At 39.5% G+C, this 21187-nt stretch overlaps 1 protein-coding gene across 3 annotated transcripts in view; it reads left to right on the forward strand.

The window, feature by feature from the left end:
• LOC133628582 (protein ARK2N-like) overlaps positions 1-21187 on the forward strand; it is a 53609-nt gene that overhangs the window by 23744 nt on the left and 8678 nt on the right. For 2 of the 3 annotated variants that reach the window (XM_062016968.1, XM_062016969.1), the window contains exon 3: positions 15160-15342. In XM_062016968.1, the coding sequence (XP_061872952.1) occupies positions 15160-15342 (183 nt within the window). Of the gene's footprint in view, positions 1-2407; positions 2923-15159; positions 15343-21187 lie in introns of those variants that run through there. The other variant, XR_009820760.1, reaches the window with a different exon arrangement.

A 21187-nucleotide genomic window follows, 5' to 3' on the forward strand; every position in this document is an offset into this window, starting at 1 on the left:
TAACTTCAAAAGCCTAGATAGATTGTTCCACATATTGCCATCAGTAGCCATCAATCGCCATCAATTGCCCTGGTGAGGCCTCATCTGGAGTACTGTGTCCAGTTCTGGGCTCCTCAGTTCAAGAGGGACAGAGAACTTCTGGAGAGAGTCCAGCGCAGGACCACCAAGATGATCAGAGGACTGGAACATCTTTCATAGGAGGAAAGGATGTGGGAACTGGGGCTGTTTAGTCTAGAAAAGAGGAGACTGGGGGGAATTCTTATTAATATTTACAAATATCTAAAGGGTGGATGTCAGGAGGTTGGGACATCTCATTTTTCAATGGTATCTAGCAACAGGACAAGGGTAGTGTGATGAAGCTGGACCACAAAAAGTTCCATTTAAATATAAGAAAAAACTATTTTACTGTGAGGGTGACGGAGCAGTAGAACAGGCTGCCCAGAGGGGTTGTGGAGTCTCCTTCTTTGGAGGTCTTCAAGACCTGCCTGGATATATTCCTATGCGACCTGGTCTACGTTGACCTGCTTCTGCAGGGGGGTTGGACTAAATGATCTCTAAAGGTCCCTTCCAACCCCTACCATTCTATGATTCTATGAATAGTTTTTATTTAAATTACAATTAAAACTTCTTCAACATTACTTAAAGGTGTCTTCTTATAAGTCTGTGGAAATCAGAAAGATTGCTATTTAGTTACTTAGGACAAGATTACTGACTGAAGATGGATAAACAGAATCATATTGGATGTTCAACGCTAGGAGTATGTGATTAGAAGAAATATTTTTTCAGAGAGGAAAAAGATATTGAATATACAAAAGGAAGTATGTTTTAGGAAGAAGGTACTATTTTACTGAATTCCTTTTAGTTAAAGTACAATCAGAAGGATGTAAATTAGTTGCTACAAAGTAATTTATTTTTGAGCTGAGGACCTGAATGCTAAATTTGCAGCCTTATATGTAAACAGATGGGAGAGAAGACTTAAAAAGTAGGGGTTTTGGCAACTCATGAGTAGCATTGCTACTTCTCAGAAATAAGAGAATAATCCTAGTCTTTGTTTAGCTGCTACTGAAGGAATTATATATACCTCATTTAAATAGCTCTTAAAAAGAATGTGTTGTTCAAGTAATTTTATGTACATAGTGAAATCCCAATAAAGATTTAGTGCCTTGTGTTTTTATTAGTAAATACTTGTTTAGGTTGTGCAATGATTTTTCTCAGGATATTTTCTGTTATTCTTAAGCTAGAGGATCTCCCAAGTTTAATGTTTCCCTATCAAATTGTAGGTTCTGTAGCTGCTTTGTATAGTTTTATGTGGTGCTTGTGTTACCTTAGGTAATCTTGCATGCACATGTGGTTTATTATTCCTCAAACAGGCCCAGAACTTCATTTTCTGGGGGTCTTATTGCTTTCTAGAGGATTCCTGAGTGAACCTTAAACTTAAAAATATAGACACCCTTGCCTTTTCTTATTGATACATAGAGTAAGATAATGAGGATGGCCTCATTGAAATTCTTCCTGATAATCCCAAAGCCAATCACTTTAACCATCTTTTTGAGGGATAGAAGGAAGGAGAACAATTTCCTTCTACCTCTACCCTGTTTTCTGTCTTGCCTAGAATTAATTCTAGAAACGCTGCACAGCTGGTAGCTTCTGTAACGAAGGACATGCTTCTACTTGGTGTGAGGTTGATCACTCCTATGTGTTGTGTGGATTTACTCCTGTGATGTAGCTTTGCTCATCAGATCTAACAGGTTGCTTTCACCTCCTGTATTAGCATTGCATTCACCTATCTTTTAATGTTTGTATATGTGCTTGCATTGTGTATTCCCTTCACTGGCATTTAGTGTGTTTTCCAAACTTAGATCAAGAGCTTTGGGCTTGGCTACTTTAGATGCTGCAGTCACTCTACCAGCCTTTATCACTGTTATCTTGTGTACTATTTTGTCTGTGTTTAACAGTCCATTATAAAAGGGTTCAAGTATATAAGTTAAATATGCATAATTATTCAGGTTTATCAGTTAAGCTGTAATCCAAAATATTATTGTTTAACAGAACTAAAGATGTTATTGTAACAATGTTTTTGACAACTTCAGCTGAATTCAAAATGAAGTGCAAGGGAATTGGACTAATTTAGTTTATTTATTAAAAACAAGACCTTTGTGACAGAATTGTCTGAGAATTCTGGAATAAAAATAAATTTGAAGCCAGAATTTCTGTTAGAACCTCAGGGAGTTTAAAATGTTTGGGGTTTTTATGGTAATGTTGATTAATATTTGCTAATTCCTCCCCTGTTGTCATATCCAAGGGACACAATTAGAAAAGTTTGTTTTCTTGAGTTAATATGCCTTAATAAACAATATAATGTTCTTTCTTAATGATTTCTTATCAAATGGCCTCAATGTCTTTAAAGCTGGCTTCAGTCGTGCTGGGGGATCTGGAGGAGCGACCAGGGAAATTCCAGGATTGCTTGACAGGGGCACCGTGTGGGATAGGAACTGCATAGGCAATGTCCTGGAAGAGGCCATGAACTGCTTTGCCGAGATGCAGAGACAGACAGAGGAGAAATTTCGCATGTGGATAGAAAAACTAACCCATCTTGACACGGATGAAGAAAGCAAGCAACAACTGGAGCCCAAAGAACCTAACATTCAAGTAGTTGGCCAAAGAGTCCCCTCTACTACACAGTCAGGGGCTTTCATACGGATGCCTGATAGCCAAGTATTTCCACAGCAGTCATTTAATTATTATGTGGGCTATCAAAATGTTGATGCTACACTAGAGTTTCCAGCTACTTTTAATAACAATTTTCCACCTGTCTTTTCAGAAAATGGGAATATTACAGAGCCTAATCTGAATCAATCATAAACTTAAAAAAAATAATCTGATTTTTGCAATCTTGATGTTACTTTGGATTATGCTAAAAAGGTTTGTTTTTTTCTTCATATATGTTTATTTTGTTTTTCTCTTTTGGATTTTATTGCCATGATACCTTTTTTTTTTTTTTAAATTTATAGAGAATATATACATAGTTTAAAAAAACCCCACAGTATACCCATGTGCCAGCACACATATGCAAACACTTATAAAGGTGGGGGAACCACCCCAAGCTTTCTTCAACCAAACTTTGGAAAATATAATTTAGAATCCCTGTTTAAATACCCTAAAATCGGTAGAGCTATATTTGCTACAATAGGAGCATTCAGGATATTCATCCAAATGCACTTTTTGCATGTTAAAACATTTATATAAAGAAGTAAGTTTTATACTTAAAGATGTAAAGTACCTTAGAGAACCAGACTAGATACAGACCCATAACATTTCCTTAACTATCTGTTTGCTTCCAAGTTTTCCATCTTGAATACATTAGTTTTCACTTCCTTTTTAGTGTAAGCTTATTTATACTTCTGATTTAGCTATATATAACAAATGTGCACAGCTGATTTTTTTGTCTCCCAGGTAGTAGTTAATTTTCTGTCCAGAGTTTTTATTGATGTCACTGCTGTGTTGCACATGGCATATTTATGGAAGCAGCTGCCTTATGTGCATAATTGTGCACACAATATGTATACATCTATCTGTGTTCGGTTTGGGTGGAAAGTGTATCCTCTAATTTTAGATGTCTAGTTTGCTGTTCTGTGGATCTCCTTCTGAGTCAATGATAAGAGATAAGCACCTACAGAGGATACCTCCTGGCAGTGTCTTTCTCTTCCTTTCATTGTCTAAACCTCCCTTAAAAACATTTTAGAGAACTTTTGGCTAAAGTTACGTGAGATGAATCACACACAAGTATGTGTGCACACAAAGCACTGCTGCTTCCTTCTGTATATACAACCAAACTGCATCCTTCATGCTGAAACTAAAATGGCTGTCAGCCATGAGATAAGCAGCTGTTGGTGGATGGATTGAGCCTTGGCACAGGAATTTAAAGGAAGGAATGACAGTCAGATTAGTAAACATTCTGGTGGTCTGAAGGTGTGGGTTGCTGGTCTGGGTCGGGCAACAAGAACTACTTCTGAACTAAGTTTGAATGGTACCAAAATCATTATTTACTTGTGATGGGGACTGCCAGAGCATTAGTTTCATTTAAATAATACAATAACTTGCTATTGTGTGGAATTTTTTTATACTGATAGTTATCATGGCTTGAAACTGTGATGTTTAAAGTAGGATTAATTTAAACTATATATTACAAATCTCCATTTAATTCTTACTGTTGTCACTATACACAGGGATTTTTTTGGTCACCTCTCAATTAAGGCCTTTTTTCATGTGGAGTAACTTCTCTGTAGCTACCAAAAATATACATTTATCATCAAACTTGCTAGAAGTTTCTAATGTAATTTAAATAAAAATTCTAATAGTGGAAATTGAAAGTCTGCATAGACATAGTGTAAGTGAAAGGTCTCCTTTAGCTCCGTTATTTTGCTTTTTAAACCCCAGACACTTTTTTTTCCCTAATTATTTTAGTGTAATTCCTTTTCTTCCTGTTGGAAGTAACCACTGTATCTTCTATAGGTTGGATATTTTTTTTCCCTCCCTGAGGTCAGTGGGAGTTTTTCCATCAATTTATTTGGGAATTTGGATCAAACCTGTAACAGGAACTCAATAAATGCTTTTTGTTATCACTATAACACTAACACTAGTGCTTTAACATTATTCTTGGCCCAGACTTACTTTTTTATGTATGTCATGCCTTCATTTAAAAAGAAAATGAGGTTAGAGAGCTGGGTTATTTTCAGAGTAACTCAAAGACTATGCAGGAGATAATTTTTAAGTACTGGAATAAATTCTTTACAGATTACTTTCATGCATAATTTTGATACAGAGGTTTTGATATGAACTTGTAAGAAAATTCCCTCGTCTGACATTGTGTGCATTTTTAACTTAACTCATGTGACTTTTACCTATAGTTATTTTATGTTTGATTGCAATTTAATAAATGTCCTCATCTGTTTAAAATTTAAGATCCTTCAGAGAAGAATATTTGCTGATATGAAAAAAAATCTGATCTTTCTGCTGTTCATAGATTTGATATACATATATATATACACCTTTATGACAATAAGAGCAGGATATTTTAAAGCAATACAACTTTGCAAGTCTTCCCATGCATGCAGAAGCAGCTTTTTATAGCGACTGATTTGTTTTTATGTGTAAGATTCACTTAATTCTGTATGTCTGTAAGCATGCCCTTAACCTTTTTTATAAAATAGTTTAAATGGAGCAATTAGTTATTTTGAAACAAACTGTGTAAGGAGATTGGTTGACTATAAATATCTCTTGTACTGAAACACTTTTACGTATGGATCTCATAAGTGGATGATAGCTTTGTTAGGGATGAAAGCAATGAAATTTCTGCCAATCTTCAATGTCTTGGTTAGGTAGTCTTTTAAAAAAAAAATAAAAATACTGGAATTATTCAGTGTGTTAATGCATAAAACTTTGGATTTGGTTACTACAGGCAAAAAAATTAAAACTTTCAAACATTTTTATTTATTAATGTTAATTGTTATTTTCCATTCAAGAAGCTATGAATGTGAAACAAGCAGCAGTCAAGCATACAGACTTTAATGCTGTACTCTTTCTAGGGTAAAATTATGCTAAGACACCCAGAAGATTGAGGGAATAGTTCATATTGCATGTAAGGAAACTTAAGTTAAAATTCTTAAAGCTACCTAGTGTTAAGAACCCCTGTATAAATGGTTTTGTAAATGGTAAATATTAATTTTGTTTGGTTGCTTTTTTTCACTTGTCTCAAAACTGGAGACACAACTTCAGCTATCATAAATCAGCTCCTTTGAAATGACAAGTGGGAGCTGATTTACACAGTTAAAGATCTGTTCCCTTAGCTTGTTTTCCATGTGAAGAAATGTTTCTCCTTCTTGGAACTGAGGGGAACCCCACCTTTCTGTTGCTCAGGTGTAGTATAACTCACCCGATGAAAGATTTGGCAGGCTGTGCAATTAAACAGGAGCATCTCTCTTCTTGCTTTGTACTGTGAATTGGAAAGATGCAGGGCACTGAAGAAACCAACCTTTAAATAGTGATACTAATGATGAGTCTGTGTTTTAAATGTGTTTGTGACAGCCTTTGGCATCTCTTTGAGAAAACAGATTCCGAATACATAATTTCAGATTATTTTTCCTCCTGGAAATATTTTTGCTGTATTATATGGCTGCAGTTAAGTTTGTCATGTTTTCCATTATAAGCTCTTATTTTCAAAGGGCTTTGACTAGAAACTTTCAGGGAGTTAAAATTTCTTCAGCTGAAATTTTAACATAAATTTATTTTCATTTTAATCCCATTCATTCTAAATTTCATTAAAGCAGTCTGGCCTAATTTAAGACTATTTTAAGATTATCAGAAGGAAACTTCTACTTTCCAACCCAGAGTTACAGTTTGAATGTATGTTTATGTTCACATTGCAACAAATTACTTCAAACCCACCAAATTTAACAAGTAGAGGAGAAAGCTGTAGGAGTTTTGCACAGACATGAAGAAGCACAGATTTACTCTAATTGCCCTAGGTTTTACACTTCAGAATGGAGTAAAGAAACATTGTTGTTTCTTTAAAGAATTTGACTTTTCTTAGGTTTGAAAGAATAAATACATCAAGTCAGGTCGGCTGGTGTAGACTGGTGTAATTCCAGGGAAGGTGCTGCCAGTTTAAACCCAACCAGCTTATTCAAGTCTCTATTTTGTCATTTTTAATATCGAATTATATATTTTCAATGTGACAGCTGTTTTCATGGGAGTAATTGAACACCCATATGATGAGGATTTAATGGCAGGTAAAACCACAGCTACTTTGTTAGCATTTATTTGTGCAAGTGCAAAATAAATCAGTCTCAAATGTCACCAAATGTCAAACTGATAATTCAATAAATGAAAAATTAAAGAATCTGCTTCTAGAACTTGGTTTGATGTAGGATTTCTTGGAAGTCCAAGGACTTTAGTGTGCAATGTTTTTTCAGGCTTGGCTGAAGGTTCTTCCCCTGGCATCAGTGGTGCTTTCCTCTCTTGAGTAGGGTTTGGTAAGGAAGTTCTATAGGAAATTTAGCATCACACATCCTTTTATCTAAGGGTTTGGGGTTCTGATTCATATGCTTCTAAGAGAACATCAGATTTTTACTTAGATAAAAGAAATTGAAGGTAATATACAACATAAACCAAATTCAAGTAAAGGCAGTGAAATTTTTTACAGTGTTTCCATTGCAAAAAATAACTGGACAGGAAAAAAAAATCTTAAACCTTTCAGATATACTGCTCTTCAATGTTATTTTTAACAGTATTAGGACAAAATAATTCAGGCAGAAATATACATCTCTCTTTTTTTAAGTTCACAGTATCTTCTAGTGGTTTTGCTGGATTTTTGGGTTATTTTATCAGAGCTGCTAGAGTTGAGACTGGAGGACCAGTCTTAACTTCAATGAAATGGGATTATTTTTGGCAGATATTTTACAAATTAAAATGTATTTATTATCACTGATTTTTCTTGTTAATATATTTTGTCTCTTCCCGTATCCACATACTGTACATATATATATATATATATATTTGAGTAATATTTCAAGTACATTAAGAAATTAAATCCTAGCCCTATTAAAATCAGTAGAAAATTTCTACTAATTGCAGTGGGGCTAGCATTTCACCTCATTAGAAACTGAACTTATTCTGCTGGTTTTGATCAGAGAATTTTTCAGCTGGCTCTAAGGGGAGTCTTTGCCTGATGAGCATGTGTGTAAAAATGAGCAGTAGTGTAAATGTTTTTAAAATAATCAAGGTCTGCACTGTGACCACTGCAGTTATATTTGGAAGCATTGGAACAAATGTGCTGTGTTATTTGTACTGCAGAAGCTAAAATATTCAGGCTGATTGATATAGAGATGGACAGTACCTTGCAAAACATGAAGCTAGAAAACAGTCTTTCTCATATTTTATTAGTCTCGTTGTGTTAGATCAGCAAAATGAAGGCACATGGAAAATAAGCGTATTAAGTTAGAAGCAATTTTGAGTGCTCTGTTAAATCTCAGACTGATCGAGCAGGGGGTTAGTCTGGACCATCAAAAGTTTTGCATCAAGGCTATATCATGGGAAGATGCAGTTTGTATTTGCAAAAATGTTTTGCTTTCTGGAGGGGGGTGCATATGGGATGAATCTTTGCCTGCCTTTTCCTAATGTAAATAGTATTTTCATTGGGAATTTTGGGGTTTTTTTAAATGCCATAGCTATGTAAAAGTAGAGTGTGATGGTTTCCAAAACCCTCCTAATACACTTTTGCAAGTAAAACTGGGGGAGGGATCTAGCTAATAGATATGCTTTCATAATTAATGAGTCATTAGGTGGCATCAGGGAAAATAAATCCTCTTATGAGATGTGAACTGCATGTCACTTCCTGATATTTTCAAGACAACCATGTTCCATGTGCCTTCATTTAATGCACAATGAAAAAGACTTTAATATGTCTTTATATATAGATTTGGTAAAAGAAATCCAAGATATTTTCCATCTAGTCATTGAAAAGCCTGAAAGAATGAATGTTGATCAGCAAGACTCAATCGATCCTGTTTTGATGCTGTTATTTTATTATTATGGAAAAAAAAAAACAGACACAAGTGCTTTACTGTGTGAAGGAAAATATGAGGAAAGTACATAACTTTTTGTTCACATGATTTTAGAGAGAATGTTGTTATACTACTATTGGTTTTTTATTGTATTTTCAATGTATTCTGTGCCTAACCCTGTAAATTTTGAAATGAAACTACTGTGATCTGTAATAAATAAGTAAATGTAAATAGTAATGAAGTGTTTCATGTTGCTAAACACTTGTAATGAAAAGATGAGAAGTTGCAACTGTGACTGTAGTTAATCCTACCTTTTTCAACCTGAAAGCATTTTTTCACTTCTTTCCTAGCTTGAAGCCAGTTGTCCTTATTTCTTGGTACCACACATTCACTTTGCATCACATCATTAGATGATCACATAGTTGGCTGGGGAAGTATTATTTATTTCCAAATTCAATCCCTCCTTGTAGCAATGAAAAGGAAACAGCCTTTTTCTGTGCTGAGATGCGGAAGGCTGACCACCCTGAGAAAGAGCCAAACCGGGGAGGATCCTCCTGCATCTGTCCAGGGAAACCTGTGTGTTTGAGTAAGCTCCTACGCTGCCTCTACACCAATGCACGCAGCCTGGGGAATAAGCAGGAGGAACTGGAGATGTGAGTGCAGATGCAGGGCTACAACCTCATTGCAGTCACAGAGACATGGTGGGAGACAGCTGCCATGACTGGAGCAAAGCCATGGAGGGCTAGGTATTGTTTAGGAAAGACAGGCCAACAAGGCGAGGAGATGGAGTTGTTGTCTATGTGAGGGAGCAATTAATGTGTACCGAACTGTGCCTGTGTGGGGATGAGGAGCAGGTAGAGTGGTATGGGTAAAAATTAATGGGCAGAGCAAGGCAGGTGATATTGTTGTAGGAGTTTGTTACAGGCCACCTGATCAGGAGGAGGAAGTGGATGAAGCCTTCTAGGAACAGCTGAGAGCTGCCTCACGATAACAATCCCTGGTCCTCATGGGGGACTAAACCACCCTGATATTTGCTGGGATAGCCACACAGCCAACCACATACAGTCAAGGAGGTTCCTACAGATTGTTGACAACAACTTCCTGTCGCAGCTGATCGAGGAACCTGGTACTGACAAATAAGGAGGGTCAAATAAGGATGTGAAGGTTGGAGGCAACCTCGGCTGCAGTGACCATGAGATGGTAGAGTTCAAGATCCTGTGTGGAAGAGGCAGGACACAAAGCAGGACCGTGACCCTGGCTTTCAAGCGAGCCAACTTTGGCCTCTTCAAAGATCTACTTGGACGGATCACATGGGATATGATTCTAGAAGACAGAAGTGCCCATGAGAATTGGTCAATCTTCAAGCACCACTTTCTCCAAGTCCAGGATCAGTGTGTCCCAATGTGCAAGAAAGGAAGAAAAGGAGGTAGGAGGCCTCCATGGATGAGCAAGAATCTGCTGGGACAACTCAGGCAGAAAGCAGACATCTATAAGAGGTGGAAACAGGGCCTGACCTTCTTGGGAAGAGTATAGGAACATTGCTATGGCATGCAGAGGTGCATGGCTAGAGACATGAGGAAGGCTAGAGCCCTTCTAGTATTAAATTTAGCCAGGCATTTTTCAAGTACATCAGCAGCAGAAGGATGGTGAGGGGGAATATGGACTTGCTGCTAAACACATAGGGTGCCCTGGTGACTGAGGATGCAGAGAAGGCTGAACTACTGAATGCCTTCTTTGCTTCAGTCTTTATGGCCAAGGATGGCCCTCGGAAAGCCCAGTCCAGCAAGGATAGTAGGATGGCCTGGAAAGCAGAGTACTTGCCCTGGGTGGAAGAGGAAAAGGTTAAAGACTTGTTGACCAAGCTTAAGACTCATAAGTCAATGGGTCCTGATGGGATGCATCGGAGAGTGCTGAGAGAGCTGGCTGATGTGATTGCTAAGCCTCTCTCCATCATTTTCGGAGAATCATGGAGGACAGGAGAGGTGCCGGAGGACTGAAGAAAGGCCAATGTCACTCCAGTCTTCAAAAAGGGCAGGATGGATGACCCAGGAAACTACAGGCCGGTCAGCCTCACCTCCGTCCCTGGAAAGGTGATGGAACAACTCTTCCTGAATGTTGTCAATAAACATATGAAGAAAAAGATGGTTATTAGGAGGAGTCAACATGGATTCACCAAGGGGAAATCCTATTTGATGATCCTGATAGCCTTCCATGAGTTCATAACCAGCTGGCTAGATGAGGGGAGAGCAGAAGATGTCATCTACCTTGACTTCAGCAAAGCTTTTGACACTGTCTCCCATAACATCCTCCTTAGAAAGCTCAAGCAGTGTGGATTGCATGAGTGGACGGTGAGGTGGATCAAGAGCTGTCTGAATGACAGAGCCCAGAGGGTGGTGATCAATGGCACAGAATCAAGTTGGAGTCCTGTGGCCAGTGGAGTTCCACAGGAATTGGTTCTGGGGCCAGTCTTGTTCAACATCTTCATCCACGACCTGGATGAGGGGACAGAGTGTACCCTCAGCAAGTTCGCTGATGACACCAAACTGGGAGGACTGGCTGATTCCCCAGAAGGCTGTGCTGCCATTCAGCAAGATCTCGACCGGCTTGAGAGTTGGACAGAGAGGAACCTCATGAAGTTCAACAAGGACAAGTGCAGAGTCCTGCATCTGGGAAGGAACAACCCCATGCACCAGTACAGGCTGGGGGTCGAACTGCTGAAGAGCAGCTCTGCAGAGAGAGACCTGGGAGTCCTGATTGATAATAAACTAAACATGAGCCAGCAATGTGCCCTCATGGCCAAGAAGGCCAATGGCATCCTGGGATGCATCAAGAAGAGTAGAGCCAGCAGGTCAAGGAAGGTTCTTCTCCCCCTCTACTCTGCCCTGGTGAGGCCTCATCTGGAGTCCTGTGTCCAGTTCTGGGCTCCTCAGCTCAAGAGGGACAGAGAACTTCTGGATAGAGTCCAGTGCAGGGCCACCAATATGATCAGGGGACTGTAGCATCTTTCATACGAGGAAAGGCTGGGGGAACTGGGGCTGTTTAGTCTAGAAAAGAGGACACTGAGGGGTTATCTTATTAACATTTACAAATATCTAAAGGGTGGTTGTCAGGAGGTTGGAACATCCCTTTTTTCTATAGTAGCTAGCAATAGGACAAGGGTTAATGGGATGAAACTGGAACACAAAAAGTTCCATTGAAATATAAGAAAAAACTATTTCACTGTGAGGGTGACAGAGCAGTGGAACAGGCTGCCCAGAGGGGTTGTGGAGTCTCCTTCCTTGAAGGTCTTCAAATCCACCTGGACGTGTTCCTATGCGACCTGATCTAGGTGAACCTGCTTCTGCAGGGGCGTTGGAGTAGATGATCTCTAAAGGTCCCTTCCAACCCCTACCATTTTATGATTTTGGGAAAGAAGAATTTTTAGAGGATTTTTTAAATGCTTTCACTGCAACTTTCATCTAGTTGTGGCTCTCTACTACTTATTGTTTGTTTGTGTTTTTTTTTAATCACACTCAGACATTTATTGTTTATTTTCTTCTTTTATACATTCTGGGAATCCTAGGATTTGTTGCAATGTTGTGGCCATTATCTTGGCCTCGTAGGTCATTTACTGGTGATAGGTATGGATAACCCTGATGTCAGGGGCCTTTCATTTCCAAATCTGATCCTGAAATGCAAGGCTGAGATATGCCAATTAGATCTCTGCTCTGATTGCTTTGTAAATAGGCAGCTTATTTTTTTTCAGATTGTTAAATTGGTGGCTATTACACTGGCAAATATAATTATAGTATGTAAATTATGTTGAAAATATTTTTGTCTGTTTGATATATACTAAATTTAAGCTAAGTTATAAGGTGTGCTGTTTGGAAGTGTGGAAGATACAAGAGTGGAACTACAGATAACAAGTTTATGCTTGTATTTCCTACTGATGAAGACTTTCACACAAGTTATTTCTATGGGTAGGTGATGAGAATATCACTCTGCATGTATATACGTTTATTATACATTTTTGCATGATTATACATGTAGGAGTGGTACAATTTTGACTTGAGACTATTGGTGCCTTTTGTCCAAATATAATTCTACTTATGTAGACGTGATTATCCAAAATCAAATTTTTCTTCTGCTTTTGGAGATCTCAGTAAGAAGCAAGAGAAACAAAGACCTGAAGGAACTTTGATAAGGAAGGAACTCTAATACTTCATAGCTCCTGAAATTTTAGATTAAAACATGGTCAAACAGTCAATATTGTACTTGACCTTCGTATCTTCTGCACTCAACTGTTTATTTTAATAGATGACATTATAAATGTTCATGCTGAACTCTGATAAGACTGAAAGTAAACATGCCTCATAATTCAGTCCAGTTTTAACTTCTGCATGTAATTTAATCATCAGCTTTCACAAATAATTAACTGATCATCAGCTGACTCAATTTTGAACTTGGTATTCAATTTTTTTGTAACTGCCTTTTAAAACACAAAGATTGCTTTTTGGTTAATTATCAGGACTTCTTTTCCAGTCATAATCATCAGCGTTTCATGTTGTGAACAGTTTGGCCTTTAATATATTGGTATTTAACTATCCATTTCTTTTTGTTGAGTGTGTTTTAAGTTTATGATCATAGAATCATAGAATGGTAGGGGTTGGAAGGGACTTTTAGAGATCATCTAGTCCAACCCCCCTGCAGAAGCATGTTCACCTAGATCAGGTCGCATCGGAACATGTCCAGGTGGGTCTTGAAGACCTCCAAGGAAGGAGACTCTACAACCCCTCTGGGCAGCCTGTTCCACTGCTCCATCATCCTCACAGTGAAATAGTTTTTTCTTATGTTTAAATGGAACTTTTTGTGTTCCAGCTTCATCCCATTACCCCTTGTCCTGTTGCTAGCTACAATAGAAAAAAGGGATGTCCCAACCTCCTGACACCCAGCATTTAGATATTTATAAATGTTAATAAGATCTCCCCTCAGTCTCCTCTTTTCTAGACTAAAGAGGATATAATGTGTTTTATGAAATTGTTGTTTGGGAGGCAGATCTGATCAGAAATATTTTGTGAAATTCTTCATTGCCTTGTTGCAAAACCGATCTTTAGTATGGCTTAAGCAATACAGTTGCTCTTTAAGGAAGCATGTTGCTAATCACAAAACAGACGTTTCTTAAAATAGTGAGTTGAATTACGTTTTAGGGACCAAGTTACAAAAAACACCCAACAAAACAAAAAACCCCACCCTAAAAACCTCAGTAGAAACAGCTTTTCAGAGATATAAATTTGGAACTTTTAATTCATCTTGTTCTATTTATCTTCAGCAGGCACTTAACACTCCTAAAAGAAACCAGTCTTTCCCTTTCATTTTATCTTTGGGGACTTTTAAAGACTTCTTAGTCATTTTGTAACTCTGAAGCTCCTATCTTCCTAAACCCATTATTAGTTTATGGTTATGTTATATTATCCCACACAAATTCTATCCCATCTGTATCATACCTGTAACAAAAAAGTCCTGTAAACACTCAACTGCCAGAATTTCCTTGGGCTTAAAGACTTATAGTAGCAAAGCAGCTGAGCTTGGCCTAAGCTGTTTTTCTATTTCATACTCATTTTTGTGGATGAAGTCTTGGCCCAAAGAAAGTTGGGAAGTGGGAAATCCAACCACTTTGATCCATTCTGAGTTGACAGGCTGTCGCTGAGATGAGGCATCCTTTCAGAATTACAATAGTTATCTGTTTTCTCTTTGATTCCACATTAATCCTTGTCTTGAATTTGACTTTTTTTCTGAGCCTTCTCTGTTTCTAGCATGCTTTCCATTACAAGTGATTTTTCATTCCTCAAAAAGAAATTAGTCCATCCTGACAAAACAGACCAGAAATAGCTTCTTGTTGTTCATCAAGAAAAGATTTCAGAATCATACAAGCAATTTTCTCTCCCTTTTTCCCCCCTTCGCTTTGGTGGCCAAAAATGCATGTAGCAATCATACCGAATTAAAAGCATATTTATCACTGCATGTTATAGTTTTGTTTATTGTTATTCCTGATCTTAAAAAAAATCACCAGCAAAAACCATTGCTGTTTTGAAAAATTCCCCTGTCCTTGACGGGTAAATGTTATGTAAGTAAAGTTGCCTAATGTTAAATTGATTGTCACTGGATCAGTTATATCAGAAAGTTAATTTTATTCAGTCAAAACTAATGTAACCTGTCACTTGAGTTTTGTAAAATTTTCTAGTTAAATATTTATCTTGCCAAATTTAATGTCCTGCAACGTTATTTTTTATTTTAAACTGAAGATTTTATCCTTTTAAGATTGTAAATGTAACATTATCCAGATGTAGAGATGTTTATGAAAGATAATACACAAATAAGTGAATCATTGATAAATGTGTTTTTCTTGCATTTGTTTCTTCTGTGTATGAAAAGATTAAAATATCTCTGTAATCTCAGACTCTTCATTAACTGAAGTTTAATAATTCGTATAATTTATAATTCTCTTAAAGAGCTTCATGTAGATTGGCATTAATCCTTAAAACAAATTATTTGTACTTCTAAAGGTCTCTTTCACAGTATCCTGACTTCTAATCCACATTGTTTTTCTCTCCTTCTGCAGATGGACTTCCAGTTGTAGCTCATTATGATATATCAGATACAAATTCAGACCCAGAAGTGATAAATGTGGACAATCTGTTGGCGGCTGCAGTAGTTCAAGAGCACAAAATTTCTTTAGGAAACCAAGACTCAAGATCTACCTGGAGAACCAGAGAACTGCTAGATGACCTGAGTGCTGAAACAGGTTTGTTTAAATTCCCCTCCTCTGACGTTTCTTCCTGAATCTCAGTCATTGTCTCTCCCTTTCTTGCTTTCAGCATTTCTGTAGTTTATACAACTTTAAAAGTTCGTCGTGTGGATTTTGCAAGAAATCACTATAGGTGCTTATTAAAAATTCCTGATGCTTATCCCAAAATACAACTGAAAAAAATTGAAAAGATTTCTGCAATATACTTTCTGACAGTTTTCATAATTTTTTTCTTTTCCTTTCCTTTTAATTTGTCCTTGGAACTTAGACCTGGGGATTTTTTTTTAAATGCAAGTGAGCTAAACTTGTTACTGAATGGTTGATTATGACGACTCATGACACCAGCTAGTAAGCCAATCAAACTCATTTTAAGTATTATAACTATCTATGTATGTCTATTTTGTTTGTGTCTCTTTCTTTAAAATACAAGCATTAGTTATTCCCATATTCCATCTACAGTTTTAATGTACCTTATAAAATTGGACAGACTGGTGTCACGTAAAAATGAAGGGTAAAAAGGTGTTAGTAAGGGGACTTAACATCAAGAGACAGCAAAGAAATTTCCTTTGAGAAGGCAAAAGCAGGACTACTGGGGAAGAACTCAGAGAAGTTCACGTAGCTCAAAAATTTTTCAGCTTCACTAAGTGCTTGCAACTCTTCACTAACAAAAGAGTTAAACAACAATGGATGCAAAGAGCTAAGGGAATATTTCCTGTTGACTTCAGAAAAGCTTTTGACACTGTCTCCCATAACATCTTCCTCAGAAAGCTCAAGCAGTGTGGATTGGATGAGTGGACAGTGAGGTGGATCGAGAGCTGTCTGAATGACAGAGCCCAGAGGGTGGTGATCAATGGCACAGAATCAAGTTGGAGGCCTGTGGCCAGTGGAGTTCCACAGGAATTGGTTCTGGGGCCAGTCTTGTTCAACATCTTCATCAACAACCTGGATGAGGGGACAGAGTGTACCCTCAGCAAGTTCGCTGATGACACCAAACTGGGAGGACTGGCTGATTCCCCAGAAGGCTGTGCTGCCATTCATTGGGATCTCGACTGGCTTGAGAGTTGGGCAGAGAGGAAACCTCATGAGGTTCAACAAGGACAAGTGCAGAGTCCTGCATCTGGGAAGGAACAACCCCATGCACCAGTACAGGCTGGGGATTGACCAACTGGAGAACAGCTCTACAGAGAGAGTCCTGGGAGTCCTGAGTACTCCTGGAGTACTGTGTCCAGTTCTGGGCTCCTCAGCTCAAGAGGGACAGAGAACTTCTGGAGAGAGTCCAGTGCAGGGCCACCAAGATGATCAGGGGACTGGAACACCTTTCTTATGAGGAAAGGCTGCGGGAACTGGGGCTGTTTAGAAAAGAGGAGACTGAGGAGGGATCTCATTAATATTTACAAATATCTAAATGCTGGGTGTCAGGTGGTTGGGGCATCCCTTTTTTCTATGGTTTCTAGCAACAGGACAAGGGGTAATGGAATGAAGCTGGAGCACAAAAAGTTCCATTTAAATATAAGAAAAAACTATTTCACTGTGAGGGTGACAGAGCACTGAAACAGGCTGCCCAGGGAGGTTGTGGAGTCTCCTTCCTTGGAAGTCTTCAAGACCTGCCTGGACACATTCCTATGCAACCTGATCTAGGTGGACCTGCTTTGGCAGGGGAGTTGGACTAGATGATCTCTAAAGGTCCCTTCCAACCCTACCATTCTATGATTCTTTGTATCCCCAACTCCAGAACCTGAGAGGACGGCCTTGAGTCTCATCAGGTCCTTTTTGCCAGAGGCTCCAGGTAGGGCCATTCTCTCCCGCTGCAGTGTAAAGCACATTTTTCACATCTGGTCCTGTCTGAACTGGCCCAAGGGCTACTTCCTGAGCAATTCCTTGGTTTATCTGTTGAAAGCCTTCTTGTTCAGGTCCCCTTTTTAAAGTCATTTTTCTTCTGAGTGACTTAATAGAGAGGATTTACATTCATACTGTTGTTGGGAAAATGCATTCTCCAAAAACCCACAGTGCCTAAGAAAGCCTGGGTTTCTTCCTTTACTGGTTGGGGGTGGTGTTACGGTAATTTTGTTTGTGATATCCATTGGGATATGCCGACAACCATCTTGCCATTTTATTCCTAAGAATTGGATCTCCTGTGCAGGCTCTTTGACTTTGTTCCATTTTATGGCAAAGCCAGCATTCAGTAGGATTTTAACTATTTTCTTTCCTTTTTCAAAAACTTCTTTTCTGAATTGCCCCACACAATTATTTCATCAATATATTGTAGGTGTTCTGGGGCCTCACCCTTTTCCAGCGTAGCCTGGATTAGTCCATGGCAAATGGTAGGGCTGTGTTTCCACCTCTGGGGCAATTGATTCCAGGTCTACTGAATGCCTTCCCAGGTGAAAGCAAACTGAAGCCTACACTCAGCTGCCCGTGGAATTGAAAAGAATGCATTAGCAATATTGATGGTATAGCGTACCATCTGTCTGCCTTGGACTCCAATTCATATTGTAGTTCCAGCACATCAGCGCTCAGCGGCAGCATGACTTCATTCAGGCCATGATAGTCTACTGTCAATCTCCTCTCTCCAGTAGACTTTTGTACTGGCTATATGTTGCTGTTCAAGGGTAATGGAGTCTTACTGATCACCCCTTGGCTCTTCAATTGACAAATCAGTTTGTAGATTGGAATCAGAGAGACACAGTTGGTACAATATTGTCGCTGGCACACTGTTGTGGTTGCAACTGGCACTTGCTGGTATTCAACTCTCAGCAATCCCACAGCAGAAGGGTCCTCTGAGAGGCCAGGCTGTTCAGTTTCTTCTGTCTCCAAGGCAGCCACACCAAAAGCCTACCAATACCCTTTTGGGTCCTTGAAGTACCCTCTCTTCAGGTAGTCTGTTCCCAGGATGCATGGGGGCCATCACAATGAGGTGCTTCTGCCATTTATTTCCCATTAGACTCACTTCTGCTTCCACCACAGTGAGCTGTTGGGATCCTCCTGTCATTCCAGAAATACAAATGTGTTCATATCCTCTGTTGCTTGATGGGAACAAAGTGCATTGTGCTCCAATATCCACGAGAGCCTTGTACTCTTGTGGATCTGATGCACCAGGCCATCGGATCCACACAGACCAAGAGATCCTATTGTCCCTGTCCTCCCTCTGGCTGGATGCAGGGTCCCTCCAATATTGCTTGTTATGTGTATCACACACTTTCTGTGGGAAGGAACTAGAGGTCCCTTCGGGAGGATTAGACACAAGATCAATCATTCCATCTCTGGGGAGCTGCTCACTGGAAACTGGGGCAGCATTTTTCCATGAGTCATCCCCTTTTGTTTTTGCTTGTAGTTCCCGTACTCTTATCTCTAGGGCCACAGTAGGTTTTCCATCCCACCTCCTCATGTCCTCTCCCTTGCTGTGTAGATAAACTCACAGGTTGCCCCAATATGTGTACCCTCAGTATCTCCTCCTTATCAGAAGAACACTTGTTCTTAATAGGGGAGACATGGGCCCATACAGGTGGAGAGTACGAGATACCTTTCTTTAATTGATGGAACTCCATGGATAGTTTCTCCACAGCAGAGACATAGAACTGTAAAGAAGAAGAAAGACTTCCTTTGTACTGCTGGAGTGGACCACTTCATCCACAGTTTGCCCCTCGCCTTCTGTCCACGACATGACAGCCGATGAGTTGGCATAAGATAGTGGTGCACGTCGGAGGAACTTTTGCCACGTGGGGGGGGTGTGCACTGGACCTCATCTGGATTGACGGATAACTGCACATTGTCTAGATCATTATAAATTAATTCTAGTACAGACAGTTTCCTCAGGTACTGGATACCTTTCTCCATCGTAGTCCACTTGCCTGGGTGACGCGATTTCTTCCTTGAATGGATACCTTTCCCTTACACCTGAGAGAAGTCGCCTCCAAAGGCTGCGTACTTGTGTCCTTCCAATTGCCTTGTCAATGCCTCCTTCCCTAGACAGGCAGCCTGGTTGTTTGGCTTCTCTGCCCTCCAGTTCCAGGCTACTGGCCCCATTATCACAGCATCTGAGCAGCCAGGTGACAGTGTGCTCCCCTGGGTGACAGCTGAAGTCCTTTCGCAAGTCTCACACCTCACTCAGGTATAGGGATTGGGTCATAATCGTCTCATTCATGACTTCTGCCTCCTCCTCCTCTTGTGATGGCCCTGCTTCTATTTCTCCCTCCTCCCCCTTTGTAATTCGAATGTCTTCCCTTTCCAAACAAGTTGACTTTTGCATCCAGCATTTCTACTTCTCTATAGGGGCAACTAATACTGGCAGAGGTTGTTTTCCCAATTTGGCTTCAGTGCCTGCCACTAGGGTTTGAGTAGTCATGCTGCCTAGTGCTGAGGTCTGAGTAGCCACAGTGCATGTTATTGGGGCTGGGGAAGCTGCATTGCCTGTCAGTCTATTTTTCTCCCCTTTCCCCTGAGGGTGCTGTCTAATGTTGAGTAGTATTTGATAGATACTATCCAAGGCCCAGCACCATGTGGTCAGTTGTGCCTCTCTGGAATAGCCATAGCACTTCCTTTTTAAATACTCTATCAGGGTCACGTAGCTGTTCCAGAGTGAAGCTCCAAACCATTTGAGGTGAGAAGTTCTCTAGATACAAGCCCATATTCTCCCACATGCCATTCCATCCATTACTATCCAGCCTTGGGGCAGATCTTTGAGTGAAACTCTTTAACAAATTTTACAACCTTAAGCAAGATATGAAGCATATTCAGGAGACATAACAGAAAAAGCAGGATGACTGGAATGTCCCAAGAATATCCACCTTTCTCAAATGTTGTCGTAGTTAGCCAAAAGGAGAAAGAGGATGTAAAAGGGTGGGAGAAAGTGTATTCCTCCCCGTCTTCTCCATAGGTTGGGTGAGATTACTAATGACTTCTGAAAGGAAAAGTCCAAAGTATGGGAGTGACCACAACGCTGTATACAAATACCAGCTAAGCCCTATAACCAATTATATAATCATATCATAAGCCAAAAGAGCCCAGTATAACTAAATCATGATCTTCATTACTTTCCACAAAGTGATAAACAGCACCACAGGGAACATATAGAGCAGGTAAGAGTTTACATAAAACCACCATGTAAACAGCTGAGCACTGTGACCAGTTGCCTTGCATAACCAGTATAAGAAAACTGTATAACAAATTTCAACACACTCTGGTCAGATCTGTCCTTATCTCAACCCTTCGTGCCCCACTCTGTGCACCAAAAAGACTGTGGTTGTTTAGCCCTGGCTGACATTAACCAAACCACCCAGTTACTCACTCCTCCTCACCTCAGCAGGAAGGGTTAGAAAAATCAAGAGAGAGTTCTAGAACTTTGTGGGTTGAGATAAGGACAACTTAATAGAACAACATAAAGAGTAAGCAGCTACAATAACAAACAAGGGACACAGAAAAGGAGCAATGCCCAGTGTAACTGCTCACAACCCACAGCCAAATCAATACTCAACCCAACAAAACAGCTGCAATTCTCCCAGTTGCCACCTTGGGCCAGCAGCTGCCCTTATATCCTGAGAGTGAGGTCACATTGGGATTGAATAGCCTGGTCACGCCCCCTTGCGGTGGCTGGGGAAAGTTAACCCTATCCCCACCTAACCCAGGACACTGGTTTAACAGACATTAAGTGATGTCTTCCCATGGGAAAATAACAACATAGTTTTAAAGTTGATTAGGCCACACTATCACATCTCTGCTCATGGACAAATATTTAGGGGTGTTTTTTTAAGCTGATGTTGTAGGGTAAATAAAACATCTCCTTTGCACATCATCTTAATGTTCGTGCAAAGAAATTAACAGTGTAGGCATGAAATTTCTATGGGCA

The sequence above is a fragment of the Colius striatus genome, chromosome W (assembly GCF_028858725.1).
Source record: "Colius striatus isolate bColStr4 chromosome W, bColStr4.1.hap1, whole genome shotgun sequence".
In the NCBI taxonomy this organism is placed as follows: Eukaryota; Metazoa; Chordata; class Aves; order Coliiformes; family Coliidae; genus Colius; species Colius striatus.